This window comes from Diadema antillarum, unplaced genomic scaffold (assembly GCF_040938485.1).
Source record: "Diadema antillarum isolate AM-2024a unplaced genomic scaffold, OU_Dant_1.0 scf00000212, whole genome shotgun sequence".
NCBI classification, from domain to species: Eukaryota; Metazoa; Echinodermata; class Echinoidea; order Diadematoida; family Diadematidae; genus Diadema; species Diadema antillarum.
The window spans coordinates 25,265-52,673 of NW_027271101.1; the positions used below are offsets into that span (position 1 = coordinate 25,265).

At 39.1% G+C, this 27,409-nt stretch overlaps 1 protein-coding gene across 1 annotated transcript in view; it reads right to left on the reverse strand.

Moving 5' to 3' along the window:
• The window catches only part of LOC139724381 (pleckstrin homology domain-containing family A member 1-like), an 82,112-nt gene that overhangs the window by 21,556 nt on the left and 33,147 nt on the right, over nt 1–27,409 (reverse strand). The window contains exons 4-6 of the mRNA XM_071635527.1: nt 21,829–21,874; nt 18,417–18,514; nt 14,835–14,957 (exon numbers count right to left, since the gene is read on the reverse strand). Coding sequence (XP_071491628.1) covers nt 14,835–14,957; nt 18,417–18,514; nt 21,829–21,874 — 267 coding nt within the window. The remainder of the gene's footprint in view (nt 1–14,834; nt 14,958–18,416; nt 18,515–21,828; nt 21,875–27,409) is intronic.

Genomic DNA, 27,409 nt, shown 5'->3' on the forward strand with positions numbered 1-27,409 from the left:
TGAATCCATCGCAGCACCAGAATTTTGGAAGATGCAACAGTTTGAAAGATCAAAATCAAACAAAAGACAAATTGATTAATTGGGCTAAATCAAGATGGCATTGTGTTAATATTCCTTGCATAGATATATCTTTGGGTTCTTTGCAATTTTTTTTAAAGCTGCTATTTAGAAAAATTATGACACAGAGCAAAAAAAAAAAAAAAAATCATATCACGATGCACAAGATGCATATCATAGACAACACTGATTGCCAGTCATCAATCAAGCCCTGCATCAGGACATGAAATACAAAATTAAAGACAAATGTTTCTCCAACCAGGCATTTCTTTAAAAAACACTTAAATCACATAAAGAATCTGATAGCTCATTATTCTTGATGTTACATGAAACCAACAGTAAATTGTGAATTCAGTGTCTTTCAGGTGTGAGTCCCACCGGTTCCTTTTTCCGACACGTTTGTTAATTTACAGATCAGCAGTTGTGATTTTAACAAATTTAATTTGTGGAAGGAGACAAATTGAAGAAACTCACACCTGAACCTTCACCCCTCTGAATAATATCTTTCTTTCATTCAGCATCTTTGTTCCATCTTCAAGGATTTGCAATAAAAGATTGGGCAAGGCCTGAAAAAAAGAAAACCCATTTTTTAGTCATATCATGATAGCTTTGCCAATGAGGATTTAGAGTTCAATATACTACATAATAACATACATTTCCCGATACAGGTCTTTAATGACAAAAGGCCTGCAATTCTGACTATGAGAATCAAAATAAAAAAGAAGACCAAACAGGTAGTAACTGCAAAATAAAACCCTTCTTTATTGGCTTTAATGTCTTCAACCTGGAGCTGCTGCAGTTTTGAATTTTCACTGTCACTACCAGTGCACAGCTTATATTCAAAGTCCAAATATTCAAATCAGCATGCTCAGAAACATGTTGGTTCATTGGATAAATTTTGAATGGCAAAACCCTGATTTAGAAATACTAACCGGACCTTACAGTTCTAAATAAATATCTCATAAAATACCTACATTCTGCACCATCCAATTTATGTAAATTTATGCCTCCCCCCCAAAAAAAAAAAAATAAAAAAAAATGGTGGAGGTATGTTTTACAAATCAAGAAAAAAAGCAAAGTCAGTACTCATTCTCCCTTATCAAATTGGCAACATTTAAAACACACCTCAAAACAGCCCTAATCATGCAGCCCTGCTGTAAGCAAGGCATTGATGTGACTGGCACCCAAGTGTTTTGATCACCGAGCAAAGTTTCCTGCCTTCTCTATCTCTCTATCCTTGTTCTTATTCTTGCGGCCATTCACTCCGACCACTACATGGCAGGGGCTCACGACTTTGCGGAATTCCACGTAGAAACGCCAGGGAAAGTGGAATTTCCAGCGAAACGGCGTCTGCGGTATGCGCATGACCTGAGCTCTACTGAGGCTTTGCTGAAAAATCAAGAAGGAGTGGAAAAAAAATCGGTAAAAAGAAATACTGCTAGAAGCCACTGACATTGAAAGATTTGTCCCACAGATACTGTTAATAAATGAAAATGTCTCCAGGGCTGAACTCAAAGTGTAAAACTGGTATCCATACTGCTTTTGGCCTTCAAAGTCAACACTTAACTGTGCTGTAGAGACAAAGAAGAACTCATCCACTATCTCCCCCTCCCCCCCCCCAACTCTTTCCCTTTCCTCATCACTCACACAGGATATGTGTCACTTCACACTCCTCAGGGGCAAAACCTCTCCACCACTATCGATTCAATTTTCCTCCCGTCAAATGACGTAAGAGAACATGATGGCACACGAACTGCATCTGCATCGTTTCAACACAAAAGGCGACAGTTAGCTGAAAAGTCGCCGAGGAGGGGATCAAATGCAAAACTTGTCTGCACCCTTGAATGTTTTCAAACAGATACATTGTATACGGTATCATCATCATCATCATCATCATCATCATCATCATCATCATCATCATCATCATTATCATCATCATCATCATTTTACATACCTTGCCATGAATCCATCCTCCAATAAACCCACAACCCACACTCCCACCCCCCTCCCCCAAAAATACCCTGCTTTATTCTGATGATGCATCACTGAAATAAGATTTGTTCTTAATGTTAATCAGTTTGACATGCCAGTGGAAAGCAATTGGACCCTCATGGACCACTGAAAATGACTGAAAAACTACTTATTCCCCATGGGTTTTCATAAATTGCATGAGAAGAATGACTGTGGTACAAATATCAACACATCACTGTCTAGTCTCTTGACCTAACAGAAGTTACAAGTCCATCACCTGCATCGTCCACTATCATCTAAAAGGATACTTTGCAAAAATACCGTTCCCACTGATAATGATATCATCCATGAGTACTGGAGGAGGTCATGAGATCATCATATTGGTTTGTCTGTTTGCAAAATTACTCAAGAAGGTGTTCCATGGATTTGAATAAAACTTGCAAGAAAAGTTGATAATGACACAAGAAACCAATGATTCAATTATGATAGTGATCCAGGAATTTTTATGGATTTTTGAAGGACAACATTTGTGCGATTTTCTGCCAAGTTGATGCTCTGTAGCGATACATCACTTTAATAATCTAATTGATGTAACATAGAGCACTTTAAAGTTTATAGCACCTCCATGAACACAGTCACACCAAGGAGGTATGAGTACCTCCTTGGTCATCCTTGGTCACACCCTCCTCATGTACATGCATGATCATATAGCAAGTCTATACCTACTGCTCGTGCATGCATGCCGCTGATGCTAATACCATGGACCTAATAATTGAGAATCATACAATGTATCATTTTCCATGGATGTAATCTAAACACTCAATATAATGTTACTGATAAATTAGTGCCATTATTTTATTATTTCTTGGTTTACTCTTCACAAGGGTCACAGCCATGCTACAGATATTTCATTGGCATATGTTTCTAAAACTAAAACCTCCCTTAGTCTGGCGGTCTCCTTTAACACCATCGTTACATGGCAAAATTTCTGCAAAACTTGGCCACAGCCTCATCGATATGGCAGTCCTTCTGCACACACCTCATGTTAGTCCCAGACTCGGGCAATCATCAAGCACAAAATGTAGGGCAACATTCCTTATCAAAAGGTGGGGTATGACGTAAGCCATTTATACACACATACACATGTCTGATTTGTAAAGCTGCGATCTATTTATACCAATAGGGAGCTTTAGATTTTCTCGGCATGGACGTTCAAAGGGGAAAACAAAATGTTTTGCGCACGCGCAAATTTGCATTAAGTAAAAATCAACCTCATATCATCTGAGTCTGCACGGTCTGTTCTGGACCATTTCTGCATCCTCTCAACTCACAATGCAGAGAGCTACTTGATGCAATGATCATATGGGGGCACCATTTTACTTTGTATAGGCTGCGTCCTCACATAATCTATCTAGCTACTTTGCAACACGATGCAGGAAGAGAGGAGAACCGCCAATGCAATCGTTGTCTTAAACATTCGCATTGCAAATCTAAAGCTCCCTAATAACAGAGAAAGGGAAACCCTTTTAAGCCTCTGGAGGTTCTCACATATTCATGCTATACAGTCTACCATGATATTCATTCTATTTTTTGTCTTATGTTTGCACTTTGTTTCACTACCATTTATACCAACAACAGTGAAAGGGCAGACAACCCAACACAATCTATGGAGGTTTTCCCATGTCCATGCTACATTAGTGACCAGGACAAATTGGGTTATTGATAGGCAACACAGACAAATTTGCAAGACTGACCAGTGCGCACAGTATATAGGTTACTTAAAAGAAAGGGTTGATGAGAATGATGGATCTACCAACAGTCTTTTTTTCTCTTTGAGGGGGAATTTTTTTTCAGTGGACACTATAAGGGCAGATGGATGCATGAAGACAGGTGCATGTCAGACACCGGGATCAGTGGTATTAGGTCTCTTCAACAGTCACATCCAGGGTTATGAAGATGACACACCGGGTCACTGTGGTTGTAGCGAGAAAAGTGATGACAGTCATGATTACCTGCCTCAATGGGATGAATCGGTCAAATATGACACTCATATGCCCCCATGTGACATTAAAGGTGCATGGTCCCCGTGTTTTAGTCAAATGCGTACGCGAGCGCACGGCGCAAGTTTCCTATAAAGACCTACACTATCGACTCCTCTTTAGCGCTTACGCTTTGGCCCACTTTCCCGAGTCCGAAGAAGTCCGATTCACTTTAGTCAGTGGTCCGATCACAGTTCGGCGCATGATTCGGCTGAGGGGGATGACAGCTTTAGCAAACTTCTTTTGTGATGTCATAATAACAAGCACATACAGTATGCATTACTACAGACTGCGCGATGCGCAAAGAAGACAGCAAAGGCAACGTTACTTAGCAACACCTACGCACTTTACTCTTGATGACAGCTCAACTTCGGTAATCTTCGTATCAATGCTAATGGTGATCGGCAGCATCATCAACAGTGCCATCTACACTACCGGGACTATGCCCCTTTAAGCTCTAGCAGGCAATATTAATGCATATAGGCCTACACGTAATCATCAAGTAAAACAGAAAAGATGAATTACATAGGGAGCCCCCGACAGCACATCAGTCCAGAAACCAAAGAATGACTCATTGTTGACCTTAAGAAAGAGCTCCTAATATTGGGTTCCCAGTGTCTTGCAATCTGCTAGGCAGGCCATGACTGGCCATTGGTAGTTGATCATGGAATTTTCGTTAATGTCCATCACAATCTGCGCCCCTGTTGAAATCATGGTCTGAATCATGGAGTAATCACAGTGATTGTAACAGATCTGGATTTTAGTCATCGCAATCATGATGATCATGGAAAAGTGTTGGACAGTTCAAAGATTGTGCACCATCAAAACGATTGCCACAACTGCCCTCAATATCTGATAAGATTGGATAAGATCTGATATGATCGCCACGATTACTCAACGATTCAGACCGCGATTGCTTAGCTTCACAGAGGTAGGGGAAAGCCCTGTACAAGAGTCACTGCTAAAAGTAATTCTCACCCATCACCATGGGTTGCCATGGAAACCTGATAACATTGCCACTCATCAATATCAGAGCATTGAATTTCTTCCAGATACACAACTTTATAATGGTGTGCAATTGCATGCATTTGTTTACATTAATCCCAAAATTTTATCACAGATATAACAAGTAGTAAGAAGGCCAACCACCAGGCAATACAGTTCTGAGAAAAATTGCCTTTGAAGTTTTGATGGGATTTTTAAACATGCTGGGGATTAGGCATTTTATCACTGAGAAAGGTTACAAGGGGCGAGTCCAGAAATCAAACCTGGAGCGTCTCTCAGTTCTAAACATCACTATTTCTTTCTTCATCATGACACAAAGGATTTTAACATCAAAACCTCAGACTTTGAAATCAAAAACTGAAAAGTTCAGCTGTAAAACTTTCAATTGCAGGAAGTTTATTGTAAATCAACTACCTTATTTTTGTTGTTTTCTAGGCTTCAATGTCTGCAAGTTTATTACAGTACCATCATAACACATCACAACTGTTCTCAACAACAAAGCAGAATAAGACCTATCCCCCCCCCCCCCCCCACACACAAACACAAGACACTTGATAGCTCTTTCAGTCCAAGGTAGATCCTAATTTTTTAACCCGCTTAAAAACTTCTTTTGTTCCTTTGTCTAGATCCAACTTGGCTCATACAGGATGTGCTCGCAAAGCCCGTTAAGTGGCGAGCAGTCGTTGCCAGGTAACGACAACGATCCACCGCGTCTGACGAATTAGTCACTCTCTAAACGTGATGCGCGCAGTCCTAATTAAGCATCGTCCTAATCAAACGAAGGGGAACATTCCCCTTTTTATCACTCCTCACTTCTCGTGCAAAGATTTCTTTGTTGCTATAAATTGTTCCCTCTCTAAAATTTGTTTGGCAACTGTGTGGATCAGACAAGAAGAGAGTTTACAATGGCTGATATAAACTCTGTTCACCGCGCATAACAGTTGTTGCCCACAGGTGATAGCCTGTCTGAATAATTATCCGCTATCTACTAATGTGGGATAACTATATTGATGCAATTTGATTTCATTTTGTTCATTTCACTTCGATAACAGTTTCTAATCTGCATGATAAGATGACAGCATATTCAATACATCAATCATAGCAGGTTAGTACAGCAAGAAATGATTCATAAACATGGAGAAAATGTAGCAAAACTATATTGCAAAAATGCCTGTTGCACCACTTCGTGGCGGAGGCATAAAAATTAAAATCAGTGTATAAATGATGAAAATAATCAAAGTGGCTGAAACTTTACAGTACATTTTGGAAGACGTTTAACTTGATACCAGAGTTGTTGCTTTAAAAAATACGATAAAACTGATAAAGATTCTCAATGCACCGATGCCTTACATGAAAAATTATTCCTTGGAGGACCAATGTGTCAGACTGCTATTGAAACTGTGAAACAGTTGCCTATGATGATAATGAGAGGGTTAATTTGATGCAGGACTCAGAATGATAAACTCATATACATGATGATTGCAGAAAGATATCTGAACAATCATAAATTTTGACTTGCACTTCTTACGGTTCGGAGTACAGACCACCATGTGGTATATAATCGTACCCGTACTGATTGACTGGTCTGGTGCATTTTCCTGCATGTGTTTGAGATGACCCAATTCACTGGCTGTTGCCCCCTGCTCTTCAGCAATGAATGAATGAAGCTGGACCTCTTACATGTGTGTGGGGGTTGTGACTCTCTCACACACGGGACCTCCATTTTATGTCCTATCTAAGCTCCAAGGGACACAGAGTTCTTACCTAATACTAGAAGGGACGACATGATAACACACAACATTGCTCAGCAAGACTCGCTGAGCATTTTGAAGTGATTTAACATAGAGACTGACCAGCCACAACAGCTACAAACTAATATTTGCTTACTCAGCTTACAGAAGGACGAAACTTAACTTAGAGGAAAATTCCATCATAAAAGTCATTTTCTAGATATGGTGTCGGTAATGCTCCAACAAAAGGGTAAAACAAGAGGGTACAACATTAACCCATTGTTTATGGCCAGCCATCAGAGCTTGATGACAGACCAAACAGTATTGATGATTGTCTGCTCCTCTCTGCACTTTATCTCTAGCTCTTCCTTGACATTTTGTCAGAGGAAGCAGCCAGGACCGTGATCCACACTAGATCCAGCCACAAGAAGCAAAACACACGCTTGGACCAGTAGTACATGCATTAATGCACTCGGGAATATTTTTTTTTTTTTTGGTTCCTTTACAGCATTTCATTTTTCTTCAAAGTGAAAGAATGTATTGCTAATGTCCTTTTCAATTAACTGCATGTTAGTTGCATATGACGCACCAAGCACCAAGACCCCGTTTACAGTGCTAGGCTCGGCCCAGCCCCGCTTCAGTGTAAACGCGCAAAAGGCCAAATGCAAGGCCAAAATTGGCCTTGCATTTGGCCTCGCTCTGGAGGTGGTCTCGGCCGCGGCCGCGGCTCGGCCGAGCCCGGCCTTTTCTCAGTGTAAACGTAAACTGGGCCAAATGCGCGGCCAATTTTAGTCTGGCTTCCAAACCCTCTGTCTGTACTATTTCGCTGTTCAGGATATTAACCCCCTCAACGTCGAAAACTAGTATAGTTTAAGGTGGTTTTGTCCTGCAAAGGATTTTTTCCTTCGGCAAAGGCCTTTGCCTGAACGGCGACTTCGTCGCTACGGAATTCATTACACAAAGGGTCTGAAAACCAGACAATACCAAATTGCATTTGTTTACAAGCAGAGCGCCACTATGACAACATATTGAAAGGTTTGAATCAAAAGCGCGGCTGAGCCCAGCAGTGTAAACGGACAAAATTGCGGGGCCTGGCCTCGCAATTGAGGCTGGGCTTGGCCCAGCCCCGCGCTGTAAACGGGGTCATAGACAAAGCTAAGAGCTTAAGTTTGGGTATTCCCCTTTTACTCAAGGAAGACAGCGGCACTTTGTGGGTAAAAAACAATAAACTTGATGGTACCTCTACTTGACCTCAAACCCACAACTTATAAATAAAGACATGTGCCTAGCCACAAGACATATTCTAGAGAAAAAGCGCACTTGAACAGCCACATAAGAACTGTCTATAAGTACATGTGCAGGAGCCAAAAAAGTTCCCTTTCAAAATCATAAAATCAGTAGCAGTGGTCATGTGTATTGCTGACTGACACTTTTACACAATGGATCCAACTTAACAACACCTGCACAGCTTTAAAAAGAAATGGAACAAAGTAACTTGCTGTACCACTGAATGCAGTAATTTCTGACGAAATCATGTGACCATCCAACAACATTCTATTTTTTTTTTTTTTTTTGAGGGGGGGAACTATACTGCAGTAAATCATTTATGAGATAGGTCTGATGAAATTATGACAGGGGCATTACATGTAACATAATTTGTGGAAATATTTTGGTTTCTAATAAACATGCCCCATTACTTCATTCTTTCTTTCTTCTTGTAGGGCACACACTGTGCCAACCTAACAAGGTTTGCCGACTATTGCAAGTCACATCGGTTGACCTGTGAGGGGTCGACATCATTTGCCCGTTTTCTGGTTTCTGGTGTTATGGGTAATATTATTACCCCTGTTTTCTGAAAAAGCTAAGTCAAGTGCTCTTTTATTATGCTAGAAAAGTGAAAATATATTGAATTTTCTTGACATTTTCTTTATATTATATTCCATACATGAGGTCAAAAAATGTTGAAGTCTTCTCTTCCAGCAATAGCGACACCAAAACTTTGAAAATCCTGAACCTTTCAATAGCCTGTCAGATTTTCCTCCAATTTTCACTGATGCATTATACTAATATTGCTGCATTCACTCAATCCACATGTATATTTAGGTTTTATTCCCCTCTAGGGAACACTCAGCAAATTTTCGGGATCTTCAGGTGTACAAATTTTAACAGTGTCAATGACAATTTTATTTTTTTTGGTCACAGGGCTTGTATTACTATTGGTGGTGATGGGCAAGAAGTTTACTTGTAGCTAGTGATGAGAATGCGATCCATAAATACCAGTTATGCAAGTGTGTATGTGTGTAATCCATTCATAACTTTTGAACAGGCAGACAGACAAACAGACAGACAAACAAACAAACAAACAAATATCAGCAAAAAACTTAACCTCACTGGCAGAGTAAATGATAAAATGAGTGCAATGAAAATAGCTACTCTGGCAGGCAGCAGATCCGGAAGCCTTGAAGTCACACCTAACAAACTCCTAGGCTGTCATCAGGATGAAGAAGAGCTGCGGGGAAGATGCTGCCACTGTACGCCAATTGACAGCCGACTCGAGTGGACGACACGTTCGTCTATTTGGGAAATTCCCCAATCCCCCCCGCATCAATCAACCAATCAACCAATTTCTTCCCCCTAATGAGGCAGAAAATTAACCAAGCAGATGATCTTCCTACACTCCTCTATTAAGTCCTGTCAGGTTCGAACACGAAAGGCATTGTTGCCAATTTGCAAGTTTCATCACATTTCAGGGTGGTGAGCTGTTACAAGAGCTCAGTCATTCCAAGGAGATTCAAAATTGCACAAAGGATGTCTCGCATTAGCTCAGAAATACCTTGAATCACTTACAACATATCTGTCACAGAAAATGCCAAACAGTTTTCTAAAAAATAGCAATCTGCCAATTTGTAATAAATGACAATAATCATCCTTCTTCTTTCAAAGGCACTGTGGTGGATCAAACTTGAAAGGAAATTTCAGACCAGTTAAAATTTAGTCTGAAAAGGAAGAGCACACTTTTATAAGCAAAACAGTAAAAATTTGGTCAAAATCAGATAAAAATCAGGGAAGTTATGGAATAGTGCAGCTTTGCTAATTTTTGCAAAACAGCTCTTGAACAGTTGATATGAGTTTGAAAATGACTGAGCTGATGATGTCACTACCTCACAATTTTCAATTGATAATGTACAAATGACTAAAAATATCAAATTGCTGCAATATGCTATATTCCAATGAACAGATATTATAACTTTTGAACTTATGATAGAATTTAAAGGGAAGCCTACCACAGCACGCACATTACTGTGCAAAGACGTCTCATATAAAGGGTTTAGCAGGAACTGAAATGTCTTCTTGCCACATCACAGAATTCACACAAATAAAATAAACTATGCCAACTTCTATCCTTATACCGAAGCATACGTCCATCACCAGATAAAAGACCTCACCGATCCTGGGCTCTTTTTAAAGATAGTTTTCGAAAGAACCTGAGCCTTCCTGGACCGACAATATGACAGGAACTCTGATCGTGCAGGAAACCCTCAATTTCAGACAGCGAGACGAGAGAGTGCTGGCAAGAGATAAGGATGATAGACTGCACAGACCCCGAAAATAGATTCTTCCATCTCATTCCGAAAATTCTTCGATGCACGAGAGAAAAGAGCACATGTCCCTCTCCGTAAATATCTACTATTCTTGTTTTGTTTTTTGGTTTGTTTACTTGCCGGGGATTAGGCCGCAGGACGTTCGGCAATGTAGTGACTGTCCTGATTGTAGGATTTTTTGATGGCTAGGATTCACTCCTTTGCTGGGGCAAAGAGGAAATGCTCGTCAGATATTCCACGATTTGTGACAGGCCTCCAAGAGAGACACGTCCTGCCGTCTGATCCAGATTCCCCTTGGTACGATGACAGGGGCACTTCTTACCGGACGTGTGACGTTCCTATCACGCCGGGGTCAGCGACGAAGAGCGAACAGGATATTGAATCCTCCCTTGCTTCTGCAACCAGCAATAATGACTTAAACTGCCCTTTGACTTGGTAACACTTTGGCTGTCGGAACCTGGCATGTCACATGGAAACTCCACAGGGATTCAGTGAATCTCATACGGATGGGTTAAAGTATACCAATACCCTGGAAATCAAATTTGTGTACAGCTAAAATACAGAAGAAACAGCCATAATTCACCTGTGATAGCCCCTGAAAGCATGAGCATATTTTGATAAATCAGATCATATCTCTATTAAAACAATTTAGCACGTTTAAGTTGTGCTCCGTAAGCGCTGGTACTGATGAATGCGTGTTCTAGCTAGACCCATATGTTTTTTACGAATAATATCAAGACTCCATGTCAATCGGTTAGTTGATAGTGCCAAGGCATTGCATATCACTGTTATTCAAGACGTATTTGGAAAATATATCGATAGCACAATTGTTCGATTGAAAGAATCGGTTGATTGACTAGTCTATTTCAAGTCATTTTTGTTTGTGCATACTCTTTTTAAAATTTACATTTAAAGTCAAATAAATAAAAATCAGAGTGACAAAAAATTCAAGTATATTCTACAAATATAGCAAACATAATATTCAGGGTATTGGTACACTTTAAGTTTGATTCTTGGCATGTAAGAAATAAAATCTGTACAATTATTCATGATGTGCTCCTCATTCTTTGCCCTACAAAATCACAAACACTATCTATACAACTGGGCTGTACGGTACATAAAACATTTTGCAGTGCAGAAATCTGTGTGATTTTTGCTCAAGAATTAACAGTTGACTTTGGGAAGGTATCAAGTATTGCATAATACCACTCTCATCTGCAAAATCATAAACAAGAGAAGTTCACTGAAATTGGCCCATCAAGAAAAAGTCTGCACTCGTACAGTAAGTCATAAGTTTATCATTGCCATTAAAAAGAAGCACTTTGTACTGAACATGAAATATCTTGTGAAAAGCTGGATTTGTTTTTATTCATTTATTTATTTATTCATTTATTTATCTTCTTCTTTTTTTAAAATCCAAGATCAGCCAGAAAATCTTTTTGCATCGAAATAATGAAGTCCAGTATCTCTCCCTTCATCTCACACCCATATGTACACAGGTTTCCGTGACAGAAATTCTCGAATTTTCCATTTCTCAAATTTCTTGTTTGACAGACTCTCTGCTCTCTGCGTTTCGCTCATCCCAATTCTCTTTCATCTATCATCTGATTCCCATCATTTTGCCAGTTTACTGTTTTCTACCTGCTGTTTTACCCATTTTATCCTCCTCTATACCCTCCTCAGTCTTATATCTAAGCTGATGCATTTTTCCTCACTGTGTCACCCATTTGTTCCTCATACCATTTCCTTTCCTCCGTTTAATCCCTTTTCTCCTATTTTACCTCATTCATTTATCTAACTCCTCTTTATTTTTCTCTGAATCATCCTTTTGTTTCTCCCTATTTCTACCTCATCCTTTTTGTCCTCTGCTTTTACCCTCTATTTTCCTCTTTCACTCATTTCCTTGTCTCTAGCTTACCCTTTTCTTCTTTCTCTCACACCTTCACGACAATTCTTCCGAGGTCATCAAGGAAATGGCCGACCCTGGGTCCTTGCCTTTCAGGGACACGCACGAAATTCAATCTACTCAAAGCAAACTGTGTCCACTGTACAGGCATCTAGGACCAACTACTTGCTCTACCATACAATGCTACACAGTAGTGGGTAGATGGGCTACCAGTGTCATTTCACAACCAAGGACAGATTTCCTGTGTCTGTGGCAAAAAATAAAAAAGAATAAAATAACCAAGGAAAAAAAAAGACTAGACTTCACACTTGGCAATGCCTTGTTTGTCAAGATCTGACCTTGTCTCATGGACTAGAACTGTACATATTTTGGCTTATAAACTGAATGCAGTGTTTTTCACTTTTAATGGCAGGACATTATCTTAAAATCAGAATTAATTCATTATTTTTAAGCTCAAAAGTTATGCATTCTGAGGCAGCTGTAACATACTTTCCATTGTATTGATATAGCGTTGACATTTGTATTGATATAACACGGACAAAAAAACTGAATTGAAATGAACTGAATTGAAAAGAGTTGGTGTGAGCTGGTTTAAAATTTAAAAAAGAAAAGAAAAGAAGAAGAAACAAACACTGTCAGCCATGCTAAGCACTTTGATGGATCTGCCAAACAGGGCAGGCCTTACCATGTATCATCTAGGACCCCAGTAATTCACACTGTCATCCAGTACTTCACTCTTACCCTACACTGCAGCAAAAACTCACACAAGTCTGCTGCGCAGAGGAATACAACATATCGTCTGGTGGAGGGTAACCCAAAATTGTTGCTGATTAGTGTTTCCTTTGTGAATATTGATGTGAAAGAGACATTGCAGCCAGTCAGAAGTACCACTAAACACAAACTTCACCTAAATCTTGTCAGCACTATCACATACGCTCCGTAAAAGATTGGAATATACTCATTTTTTTTCCACAGTGAAAGATTAATAGTTGATAAAGGATGAGTGTTCAAACAGGACGACTTTAGATTGCTGGTTGATCTCAGTGCTACACGATTGAATGTGGCACGCTATGAAAGCGAAAGTTGAAAATTAGCAGTCATATCACGGCAATATCTCATTGTCCCAAAGTAGAAGACCTACATAAAGCAGGTGAGTCTTCACAGATTGTGATAGGCAAAACAATTACAAAAATTGGTTGTAATCATCTACAGCAACAAATCATAATGACATGGTGCTCAAGTTTCTTCACAAAATGCTGCTTTTCAAAGGTCTTTGTACCATTTCACTAAGCCTTTACCTTTCACAGGTGCCATCAAATGAAACAGCTTTATACTTTCAATTAATCTTTAATCAGGCAGTCAAAGGTATATATAATGAACAAGTGCCTTATTCTATGGTGACCAATTACAATGTAACAGACCTGCTTGTGGTAAGATTGAAATTAGACAATGTCAGGTTGGAAGCTAAAGGAAATCACTGACACTTTTTACACGATATGAGTATGCCATTTTAAAATTAATCAAGTTTCAATATGTTGTGTTGATTATACTGCTACTGATTTTGATACAAACTGTCCTTTATTGATGTCAATAAGCACTGATATCATTTAATATTATTGTTGTTCATACATAATATCATGAACTGTAGTAATTTCCATAGCCAGCAATAACAGCACAGAAAATGTACCCGTCGTAACTTTTTATTTGATTGTCAAATTGTCCTCCAACTTTGCTGGTGTGTTCAAGATTGCTGCTTACAGAAGATTGGAAATGTAAAATCATGTGACATGATCTTCACAATTTTGGACAGTCGAGATTGGGTTTTACTGAAATCAGAATATCTAAACAAATAGAAGGAGGCTGTTTCCAATAGTTGGTAGTAAAGATGAGTTAATTGAACACAGTTCTGATTGCTGATTCTCATCTGATAAACTGTACTACTTGGTATCTAAAATGTCAGAACTGTTGCAGTCCTAATGAAAGTAGGGCATAGTATTCTTTCTCTGTTTTTATAACCACTCTTGTGATGTGGAAGTGGTTCTATGAATTACTCTTGTAAAGGGAAGCGAGAAGAATTTCACGACCTTTACCACTATTGCAAAATCAAACTGGTCTCATGGATTACTCAACTATGGAAAATATTCAAGTACAAAATGTAGGTTTACCCCAAAAGGAATACTACAGAATCATAACTCTGAAATATGACTCAAACTACATTTTGAACACCTTTTTTTTTCTTTTTTTACCACTGTTGGAAGGTATATCAAATACCTCCTCAATACCAGATTGAATATTCTAGGCCTGTTTATACGATAGGGAGAAAATGTCATTGAAAGATTGGGGCCCTAACAAATGGATCTTGGTATTGATGAAAGAAATCTTCATACTACTGAAGGATGTGCGGGGAAAAAAAAACAACAACATCTGGGAATCAGATAAAAAGAGGCAATGCGGAGAGACAAGGTAAAAAAGCATCTGCATTAGAATCGCATTCTTCATAGCCATGCAGCGGTTGGTTCCTCACCTGTACCGGTGTCCGGATGACCACTCCGCCCACTACCTCCGTCTTGTAGCTGACCGCCCTCATGTCGCCGCCGTTCTTGTCTCCGAGGGGGAGACCGCCGGGGTTTGCTATTGTTGAGGGTACCTGAGCAGAGGAGTCGCAATGTGGTATTTTAGAGAGATTTGAAAGATGCAAGCAAAGTGTATTTCACTTTCACCAGTTTATCCAAAAATGAGTTTTTTTGGTTTTTTTTGTAATCAATGGTGGATACATTTTCTTTTCGAGTATCCCTCCATTCCATGATCATGTTTTGGTGCAGAGTCTTGCAAAATTAAGTTAAAATTTGCTAGATGAGAATCAGATGAGCATGAATAAATTTTTGAAGTACCTGGTACACGCATATTGCAATACTGGATGTGATTTTTGTAAGGTCAATGACCAAAAACATGATAGTCATGATATTTTTGTGTATATAAAACACTGCCTTCTATAATGGTTAAATGACAGTTGAGGCCTAGTCATTTTCAAGTTTTTGTGTACTAGTTCTTCTGAACAGGCTGCTTCCCTGTAGAATGTGTACACAAGGGTACCACTAACAGGGTACATTGTACAACTTGCTGCACAGTCATCCTCCAGAGCTGCAGAAGACACATGGCAGAGGGCTCCTCTTACCTTGCTACATGTACATAGTTCAAGACTGTGGAATGTACCATCAATACTGTATATAACATGTGCCATGCATTTCGTGAGGTTTTTATTTTCTTCTTTTCTTTTTTTTTTTTTGGGGGGGGGGGGGCAAATTTTGTGAGTTGAGTGCTATTCCCAAATTTAACAACACATGAAATTTTCTAACTCTGATCTCCAAAGAATTTAACTCTGATCTCGGCATAAATGTCACTAGCACGCATGAAATTCTCCAATCATTACTGTACTCAGCAATCGCAAATTCAACCACACACAAAATTGTCAGGAAGTCCCAATTCGAGAAAAATTACACTCACTGAATATATGCCATATATAGCATATTATCTCCCCTTTCACATTCCGCTGTATGTGGCAAATTAGTTCCAGCAGTGAATGAGAAAAAGGAATGACAGTTTGCATTAGGATAAATGTTCTGGAAAAGCCAGTCATACTTTTATGGTGGAGTGAATCTTCTGAAACAAAATCAGTGCAACATGGCAAAATTAGCAACTTTAAAAGCCAACTGCTTTAGTACATTCTAAGTGTGGCATTTTGGTACCTCGTTACGGATGATAAGCAGCACCCCCCCCCCCCCCCCCCCCACCCCCGAAAAAAAAAGAACAGTATCAGCTCTCATGGTTATGAATACACCATTTAAAAAAAAATCCTATCTATGATTTAATTGTTGTTATTGTTTCAGAATATGTTCGCCTTTGCTGTCATTTCTGCCTGACACAGGCTTCCATGCCTCAAGCGTTGCGTAGAATGGCGGATATCACAGAGACAGCTGCCGGCAGCGATTTTCCCACACAGACTCATCGGCACCTCTTGTTGGTTAAAACGCCTGAAACGCATTCCCATCCACCCCCTGTGGGCACCAAGTAGTTGCCCAAGTTGGACCTTCATGTTAGTGCTGTTTCATACATCATATTATATCTATAACACTTCCCTAAACTGGTCACTTTGAACTAACTTACTGAGCAACCCAAGGTTTTTCACTGTTAAGGGCAAGGCCATACTACCTGAAAAAAGGGTTGGGGGTCAAGGGGTTATAAGCAAATTTGTAAAGTTGAAGTAAAGCCAACTGGATTTACTTTAATGAATGCCAGCATTAAGACACTGAAGAAGGGTCATACCTATTGGAGATCTCAACATATTTCTTAATCAAAAACAAAGAAACAGTCAGGATAAAGAGGGATTTGATTATCATTTTAAATGAATAAACACAAATGAACAGTATCTTTACAGGGCAATCGCCAGATGCATCACTAACAAGAATCATGAACCTATGACCCTTTAAAAATAGGCTTGCAGATACATCAATAAAGTTCATATGTTGCAAGTATATTAATATTTGGAGAGATAATCAAATTTAAATAACCCATCCCCACTTTAAGATTTTGTTTTGTTCAGGGAGACCTTGGACTACACAGGAGGTTTACTTATCTATCAAGACAGCATATTTCTTGGCAAACAATATTTTATTGTCTCTTTTGGCACAGCATGCTAAGACATTATAGCAATTCACAGTTCTGAAGAGTTATTAGGATGCTGCATTTTTGCTGTTTTACCTCATATCATCACGTGTGTATATAAAGACCTTGATAACAGTTGTAGGAGATGATGTTTTTAATTACAACATTTGGGCCAAAGGAAATGAATCCTACAGTTGCTAGTGGCACTCATTTCATGTTGTTTTGTTTAAATTTGTTTTGGGTGCATTTTGCCCCCTTTGCTTGTTTTCAAATAGTTTTCCTTCCTTTGGAACAAGATACTTTGGGTCAGAGTTAATTTCATTTTCTGCTGGGCACAGCTATTTCTGGACACAGCTATTTCTGGACAGCCATTTTATTGGTCACGTAGAAATCTGAGAAACCATTAATGTTCAGCACTTTTTTTTCCCATTAGAACATCAGGCTTGCTAATATCTCTGCAGGTATAATGCCTAACTATTAAGAGAAAAAAGATTGATAATCAAATGACAGTAATAAAATTTTATTCAAAAATAGATTAAGTTGATCATAAATGCATATCCATAAATGTAATTCTAGACTCAAAGCTTTAAGTAGTGTATTTTTTCCCTCAATACCGTCAACATCTGACATACAGTGGGTGACTGCAGAACACTTCAGCGTACAGGAATTGACGTCAAATGCACAATCAGCCTTTGATCATAAATGTAGGACAGTTTCCTTCCAAAAAGATTTCAAACCGCATAGCCCTCAAGGAGTCAAATTCAGGACTGCACACTAACCCATATTTCCTACTGGTCCGACTTGTCCCTGTCAAACAGTAGATACCAGGTTTTTTCCATTTTTTACTGGTCTAAATCTAAAATTTACTGCTCCAGTCCTTTTTTTCTCAGCTTCCCTCAACATTTAATATTATCCTTTAATTATGACTGTCTTTCTTTTTTCTTTCTTTTACTGGTCATGTCTGATGAGTAAATCTGACAAATTCTAAAAAGTCACTGGCTTGACAGTGATTTTTACCGGTCTGGGATCGTCTGACTGGCGCCAGTGTTTAGCATTGTCTATAAAAAAATGTAACATCGACTCCATTGCAAGATGCCCACGTCACATGCCACCAGACACATACCAATCTCAGCCTTCCCTCCCCCCCCCCCATCTGTGTTTTCCTTTTCATCATGACTAAAACAATGTCACTTTGGAAATGCATTTTCACAGCTTATAACTTGATATATATTTTTCTAACTTGTAACAATTGCTGATGAAATCTAAGAAACTATTGTAGCTTGGAGATTGAGAAAGTGTTACTCTATGTTTTTCATGTACGATCAAATAAGAGCTCGCACTCAGCACCAGCAGAGCATTGTCAACACATTGCTATGAAAATTAACTAGCACTGTCGCCATTTGAGTTTTCATAGATACATCCAATAGGGAGAATTTACACTTACTGTTATCTTGCTCGCATTGTTAATCCTGTTCACCCAGTCGTCCATATCGCGGTGGTTGTCCGCTTGGAAGAAGAAGTCGCGCTTCGACGTTGTTACCACTGGAAGATGTCAAGAGGAAAATTTTTTAAAAAGAAAAAAAGAAGAGAATAACAAAATAGCTCTGGTACCTGCAACCATACACACCAATATAGACAGAGCATCTCACCACACAAACCTTAAAGGTGCATGGTCCCGGTGTTTTAGTCAAACGCGTAAGCGGGCGCACGGCGCAAGTTTCCTATAGAGACCTATCGACTCCTCTTTGGCGCTTACGCTGTGGCCCACTTCCCTGAGTCCAAAGAAGTCCAATTCACTGTAGTCAGAGGTCCGATCACAGTTCGGCTCATGATTCGGCTGAGATGGATGACAGCTTTAGCAAACTTCTTTTGTGATGTCATAATAACAAGCACATATGCACGCACCCTGGCATTACTACAGACTACCAAAAGGTATGCGATGCGCAAAGAAGACAATGAAGGCAATGTTACTTAGCAACACCTACGCACTTTACTCTTGATGACAGCTCAACTTCGGTAATCTTCGTATCAATGCTAACGGTGATCGGCAGTATCATCAACAGCGCCCTCTACACTACCGCGACCATGCACCTTTAAGTTAACATCTCATACAAACTAATTTTACCTACCTTTACTTGTCAATGGAGTACCTGGCAGTTAAGTAGACCTCTGGCAACATTTCATCTGAGCCTATTCACTGACCCTTCCTACATCACAACAGTAAGTACTATTGAAGAAAAAATGTTTTTTTACGTAACCACTGGGTGATGTTACAAAAGTAAGGAGCTAATTTCTCTTTTCAATGAAAGTATACCTGGGGCCTGTTTCATAAAGATTGAGCATAAGTTGCAATCAATCGCAAATTGTTTTTCATAAACAACTTTGTGATTAATCACAGGTAATGCTCAATCTACTGTAAGTTACACTTGATCTTTTTTAAAATCAAGCGCAAGTATCTTTATGAAACAGGACGTATGCTCAATATTGAACTTACGCACGATTCAATGAGTTACGCTCAATAAATCAAGTGAAAGATCAATTGCAACTCTTTATGAAAGCATACCAGGTATGAAAGTATTTACAAGTAGTCTTGGTTAAAAAGCCTGCATCCGGAGACAGCACAATCACACCCACTATTAAAACTACGCAAGAGAAATTCAAATTCAAAGTGAGTCAGAACTTACTCCGGAGCATGTGACGAAATTAAAATCAAGTAAAATCGCATCATCAGAGTGACATGTATCTAGGCTTTCATAAATATGATCATGAGTAATGGATTTGATTTGATACAGTTGCTTCTGTAATGAAATTACAACAAATTTTTATCAATCTAATAAAATCTAAATCAAACTGATCAATCTTGTGACCTTTCAATCAAAAGGGCAAGTTCCACTGCCTCCCATCACCCTAAATACCCACTGCATGACCAAGCAAAGACTTCTAGCAATTTTCAAAATGCTTCACTCTCACCTACCTTATAATATAAATTTGAAGAAAAAAAAATCTATAGAACCGTGCATTAACTTGGTGAGGGAATATACACACTGACAATTGAAACACATTTATTTGGTAAAGGAATAACCATACTGCAAACTGAAACACAGTCACTCGCAAAGGGAACATTCACAAGCGCTGTGAATTGAAACACATTCTCTCTGTGAATAAATACCCAACTTATTGAAACCAGACGAGGCCAAGTACTTGAGCATGAATTTTTCTCACTTTTGAAGACTCTTTGTCGATTTCTATATGTTTTCTCTGTAGTAAAACTGAAACCACATAGGCCTCTGACTCATTAAAAAAAGTGACTAGCATCATCCTAAATCCTTAGTGTAACCTTTCACCCAACACCCCACACTTAATAAATCAGTGTTGAGATAATCCCTATAATATATCAACACTGTAAGTTTGATATTCATATACAAACATCCTCAATCTCTATTGGCTCATTGGTTATTCTCACTGTATTGTAGGGGTTAATGCTCTGGAGCCTCAGTAAAGAGGTCATTTCTTCAGGTCCTGCACTGTATGGGTGCATTCAAGCGCTCTCTTTAACCCATTTAAGACTAGTTCCTCGTTTAATTGGACAGGTGTCTATGGGACATGCGTGTTGTAGCAAAATCAGCCCATCCTAAATGGGTTAAGAGTACCATACTATACCATTCCTGTGCAATATAAGCACTCGAATGCTCCCAAAGTGTACCATACCGTGCCATACAGAGCCAAAATTGGACTACTTCCCAATGTACTCCAAAAGCATACTGTACTATACCATACCATGCCAGAGAGCACCAACCGGTCCAAAAGCATACCATACCAGAAGTTGGCAGAAGAAGAATGTGAATAACATGCACCATGTCATAATACAGGTAGAGTTGATTCTCTGTGAAAGGGACACCTGTATGTAGCGTAGGTGTGCAAGATGAATGTCAGGGTTGCTAAAAAAACCATTTGACCCCTCTGACTTAAGTCCAAAAATAGCTCATGAGGTACACTACAACTTGTATCTCCATAAAGCCCTCAAATGCTATCAGTCTGGCATGGTACAGTAAGGTATGGTATAGTCTGGCTTAATTCATTTCACTTCTGAGTGCATGCTCAAATGCAGGGCATACCCATGTGGCATACAGTCTTGGACAAAATGTCTTATCCATCACACTATTCCTTTTGACACTGGTGAGAATAGAGGTACCTTAGCAAGAATACTGGGGTAAGATAACTTCAGGGTCGTGCCAAAGAATCTGGTAACCTCTGAAAAGCTAACCTTGGTAAATATGACCAAATCATCAATGTTGTTATCCTTGCCATCTTTTTGATAATTTTGCTGTTATTATTGTTATGATCATTATCATTATGATAACAACGATGATGATGATGATGATAATGATGATGATGGAGATGATGACAATGATGATTGTGATTATGTTTGAATTATCATCAATGTCATCATTGTTATTATATCCATCATCATTACAAATCTCCCTCACTCCCTCAAATACTGAATGGGTTCACATCTGCATGAGATTTCAGGATAATTATCACATATTTTGATTTTTCTTTTAAAGAATGACTGTATACTTGTGACTTTAGATTTAAGCAATAAACCGTACACTTTTTCTTAACATCTGAGCATGTGTGTTTTGATCATTTGTGTGTCTTTGCTGACAGAATGATAAAAATTGAGTTTGATGGAATGACACTATTACAATTAAAATTGTATGTGAATACCCTCTTGTCGACAGCCAGTAAAAAAAAAATACAGAAGCTACAAATGTGCTACACATTCTCATGTTGAATTACAAATATACACAGATGCATGACATTTAGATTATCAAACATGAAAGAGGATAACTTACCAAAGCAGTATTCTACCTTAGGTCTCTGTTTCTCAGCTACCCGTGCCTGATAAATCAGAATAAAAACAAAGGAGGGGGGATCAAATGTTAGTCACAAATAGACTGTTGTACTTGTCCAGCACAGCAAAGGGTTGAAACCACATATAAAAAGGAAAACTTAGCAGGTGTACACAATTGGAGAAACTGATATGACTGTGAGGTATGAGTTTGGAGTTAGTCAACAGTGGTAGAATTTGTTTAAACACTACAACCAAAATTGTATTACTCATTTGCTTCTACTCTTCCTAAATTGTGAGGTTGAACTATTATGATATCACCATTCATGATGACAGTGAAAAATGAAGGCTTGCAACGCAAAAGTTGCTCAAAAACTGTGCCAATTACGAGCTACCTGTAACACTGCAGAAAAATGCCACACCAGGTTACATTTTTCTAATGCTCCGTGAAGTTTTCCGTTGTCATCCACAAGCGGTAACCCTCAGAGAAACATCACAATTTTTGTCAGGTGACATTTTGATCTTACATTGTGATCACTCCCTGTGACTGCAGGCAAGGCTATTGTAATAACTGACCTGGAAAGCGTAGGGATCTATGATTCTTTTTTTAATGTGTGTTATGGAATGTACCGTCATGATTAGAAGACGCACTTGATCCATCCTACAGCTACAGTTGCGTTAAACCTCAGTCAAACACACAGGCATGTCTATCATAGCTACTTTTGTTTCACACAACACATTATGTTTTAGTACATACACACAAGTTGATAAAAAGGATACAAAGATTACAGAGCTTTTCTCTTCTTCTCTACATTCCTTGGCTGTGCTCTACTTCTCCTTCCAAAGAAATTAAAATAAGGGGTGGGGAGCCGACAAGGCAACAGCGAGCTGAACAATCTATACCTGGGAAGATACCTGTACAACAATTCTAATATGCATATGTCCTAGCAAGGAGCAGAAAGGGTTTTTTCATATTAAGACTGATGACTGATATAAAATCTACACTTAACAAGTTATGATTTTCATTTCTTTCGAAATAATCATACATTTTAAGAATTCAATAATCAAGTTTATACAACTATATTTAGAAGTTATCAATTTTGTATGACTTGTATAAGTATTTTTCCTCTATATCTTTACAATTTTTTATATGGATAATAAACAAATAAGCAAACATGTGAGAAATGTAATGTGAATATACATTCGTAAAAGATACACAAACAAACAACCAAACATTTGTTATAAAACTAGATGCATTCAAAGAATACAAACATCCATGCAGTTAAAGTGTAAAAGCAATGCCTTAAAACTGTTGCAGCAGCCTCCACAAAAAATCCTGGATCTTCATCATAATCTACATCAGTACTGCCATCAAACACTAGTCTCAAGTTTCTTTAATCACAACAAAGCTATCCTGAGCTCCTCCAGTAAAAAAAAAACAGCCAAAGAAAGAAATGCCACAAAAATATAAAAAAAAACCCCTACTTGACTGAGGTAACGTAGATGCACTAAAAGACTTTCAAACAAGTGTCAGACCAATAGAACGACACCTCCTCTACCCCAACAGAAAACGACAGCTGCTCAGACAAAGAGTGCTCTTTGAGGGACACACAAAGGCTTTTAAGCTAGCAATGAAAGGTGCTTTATAGATATGGGTAAGATAAGTCTATATACGCTACATATTTACTGAGTAAATTCTTTCACAAGTCGGAACTTCCAAACAGAATTCGCAAGTGGTTAAATTCACGATTGTGGGGTATAGTAATGAAGGGAGAAATGTACGTCCCCACTTCACATTGGAGTTGGTATTACAGTTAAGATTTTCCTGTGTTTTTGAACTTGCAATAAGCACCTGACCTGTGAAATTTTTGAAAATAAAAGCCCAGATGAAATATATCATCATTGGGGTGACAAGACGTAGCATCTCAAAATTTTGGTGAAAAATCGCTTTTCAGGTTAATTATCAGATAATCAGTTAAGTGATGTCCTGTCCAAATCTTGGCAGTCCTAGAGTGTACCCAAAAATATGGAAGCCACCACAGCATGTCAAAGAAAAGGCAATTCCATTTGTTATGGTGCTTTGGCTTCCATGTTTTATTTGCTCTCCTTAGCATCTGACATGTTTGAGATACAAGGTTTTGTCGCCCCAACAGCGATATGGCGTACAGTATATGTACAGGCTCACCCCCCCCCCCCCCCAAAAAAAAAAAGAAGAAAAAGGAAGTGACTTATGGAAGAAAATCATGGCCTACTTGGATTCAGTGTCCTTTTATGGCTTATGTCTTGTCCCTTGAAATGTGCCCTCTACACCCCTTTACATGAATTCCTTGACAGCTGATGTGATAACATATCCACTCTGACTAGTCTACTGTAAGGGGCTTCAGAAGAGGTAGGCTTCAACAGAGGCAGTCATTCAGAAATGACAGAAAGTAGAAGGGAAAAAAAATAAAAATCTTTTTAATTGACAGTTTCTATCATTATGAAAATACATGCATAGTCACAATTATGTGATTATGTGATTATATCAATTTTGAGATGTTATTAAAGAGAACTGTGGGAACAAACCACAGCAAAAATTCTGATTTAGCTTGATTTTCCTGTCTGTCTAATAACACCACATTATACTACATATTTAATCACATTTTTCTATTTTTTGTAACAAACGAGCATGGGCATGCATGATTAAAAAAAAAAAAAAACCACCTTATATGAGTGCCAACAAAAGGCTGTCAGGTGAATACAGAACGAGACAATAGCTGTTGACGTCAGATCCATTTGATTAGATTATATAAGTTGTATTATGCATTGATAATCCCACACAAATGAAGAACACGATAAGATTGTCTAAAATGGTCATAATTGTCTTATCATATAAATGAGGTAGGGGATAATGCACAATTAAACATGACTTCTTAAAGGTTCTGTTTACCTTTGGGAGCAGTGATTTAGAACATTTTCAAGATATCACTTTTGATGCATGTGTGTAGGTCTGTTGTATCACAAAACATCCTACCATATAAAATTTTTGCAATAAAGCCTAAAATGTAAGGAGATATCACCATTTTTCTCATTAAACCATTACTGTAGACGGTTTAGTCTGGAAACATTTTCATTATAACTATTGTTCACATTTTGTATACGTATTTAACAATACTTAATATTGATTATACTGGTTCAAATTTTTACATTGGTTTTTTCTATTCCTAACTCACATTTTAGAACTATTTTGTAGTGCTCACTAATGCTGGGTTTTTGTTTTGTCTGCAAAAGGTAAATTATGCCTTTAATTCACACAGATGTGGAATCCCCAATGCTGCCATCACAACTGCCTTGGAGGCGCTATATGCATGAATAGAGATCATGTTGTAGATGTACTGTATGTCTGTGCACTGTGAGTGCCTTCAATATTCCAAGAACACGTATATATATCAAGATTAGGAGGGCACTGCGAAAATAAGTGCAACTCCTAGAGCCTCCTCAACATGAACCTGGGACACATTCAGAACAAAAGACCGATAACATTATCATAAAGTCAAGATGACATAACAAACTAAAGAGATAGAAATGAAAATCTTCTCTATGAAGACATAGCATGCTGACCAAGTACAAGGTTCATATGTGGGTAAAGTCCCCGTTCCACTATCACGATCTTGACCCCGATCTGCCCCGATCTAGCAGATCGGGAGAGAGCGGCAAAAACGTACGGGGATCGGAAGCATCGTAGCAGCAGCGTGTGGAGGTCGGGGTTGGAGCGGGCATTTTTTTTTTCAGATCGGGAAGAAATTTTGAACCTGTTCAAAATTTCTTCCCGATCTCCCCGATCAAAATTGACCTAAATTCAATCGTACGGCAAGCGGGGAGAGCGTAGTGATGTATAGCCAGCGTAAACGCAGCGGGGAGAGCATAGTGACAGCATAAACTCAGCGGGATGAGCGTAACAAGGTCTTTCTGAGCGTAGTAACATCGGCACAAGAACGGGAAGAAAACTTACACAAAAATGTCTGCCAGAAGGAGATCAAGGAGATCGAGAGGCAGAACTGTTGAGGAGGAGGATGGCATTGCCACTGCACCTGTCAGGGCAGAACATGAAGAAGAAGGAGCTCAAATTTTCGAAGAAGGAGAAGAGATGAAGAAAAAGAAGAGAAGAAAGCAGCAAAGCAGCCACCCAAAAGGCGAAGAAAGAGAGACTGCACGTGACGCTTAAAGAGGAGGAAGAGGACATAGCAGAATTTTGAAGAATGTGAAATCATCTACAACTGGAGGAAGACGGACTATAAAAGCAAGGACATCAAGAAAAAGCCTTGGAAAAATCAGCACGTCTTTGTTTATAACAATGTATTGCTGCAAAAGAACCGGGAGTTGAGGAGACTCTTCGAGGTACACAGTATATTTCTTCGATTCTGCATGCTAATAAGTTGACGGACTGCAGATCGACAGTCGAATCGGGGTACATCGGGGCACATCGGGCATTTTTCAGCTCTCTAAACGGGGTGACAGCGTGATAAGATCGTATAGATCGCTCAGAGCGTAGATACAGCGTGCATCGATCGGATAACATCGGCAACATCGCACTGACAGCGTAGCTACATCGTTCTAAAGCGTACCGGCAGCGGCAGAGATCGCAATGTCTCATTCCCGATCATCGTAGTAAGAGCGTAGCAAGCACTTGGTAGTCGTAACTGCAGCGTACTTAGAGCGTTCTAACATCGTACTGTGTCCAGATCGGCTCAGGTTTTACCCGATTCTCCCCGACCTGAGAAAATTGTCAAATCGTAGCGAGAACGGCATAGTGGAACGGGGGCTTAAGGCAAACAATAGATACATAAACACATACAATTACTATGTAGACACTGCATATTAGTTTTGTGTCTGTTGCACTTGTTAACAACAGAAGCAGCTCCGTGATATGAAGTATTTATAAGGGCAACTAATATGAATTACACGTAATCAATCAAAATTTCTTATTTCTACAGAATAAATTATGATAGTACAAACCTGACAAAAAACCCCTCTTCATAGGATATGTACATGAGCACAGGAAACTGTCTGCAGATCACAATCCAACAATCCAACAGGGAGAGCATGCAGAAACTGCTGATAGCACTAACCAAAGTGAACTCCGAAAAACGGAGGAGAGTTGTCGTGTGAGCCTCTCCAATAAAAAATAAAAAAACCCCAAAGACTAGAAGAGAGACGAGAGCTGAGGGGGACACACACTGGGCGAGACAGGGGCACGAAACAGCACTCGACTAACTCCTCCAACTGGAGGGGGAAAGAGTGACAGCAGGCTTGGCAGATGCAAGATTGGATCGGGGGACGTGCGTACCTCGACGGCTTGACCCACTTAAGGGCTGCGGGGGAAAGAGTTCCCGGCGTATGAATCATGCGATCACGTGTGATTCACAGGCTTAGTGTGTTGTCATCACGTATTAACCAGACCCTCGGAGGAACACTACCCCTTTCCCTTCTACCCCCTTTTCATTTTCCTACCTCTTTCTCCCCCTACCCCCCCCCCCTTCCTTCTATTCCCCAAGTAGAGGGCATTCCTCAAGATCTTCAAATTGTACCTTACCACTTGCATCACT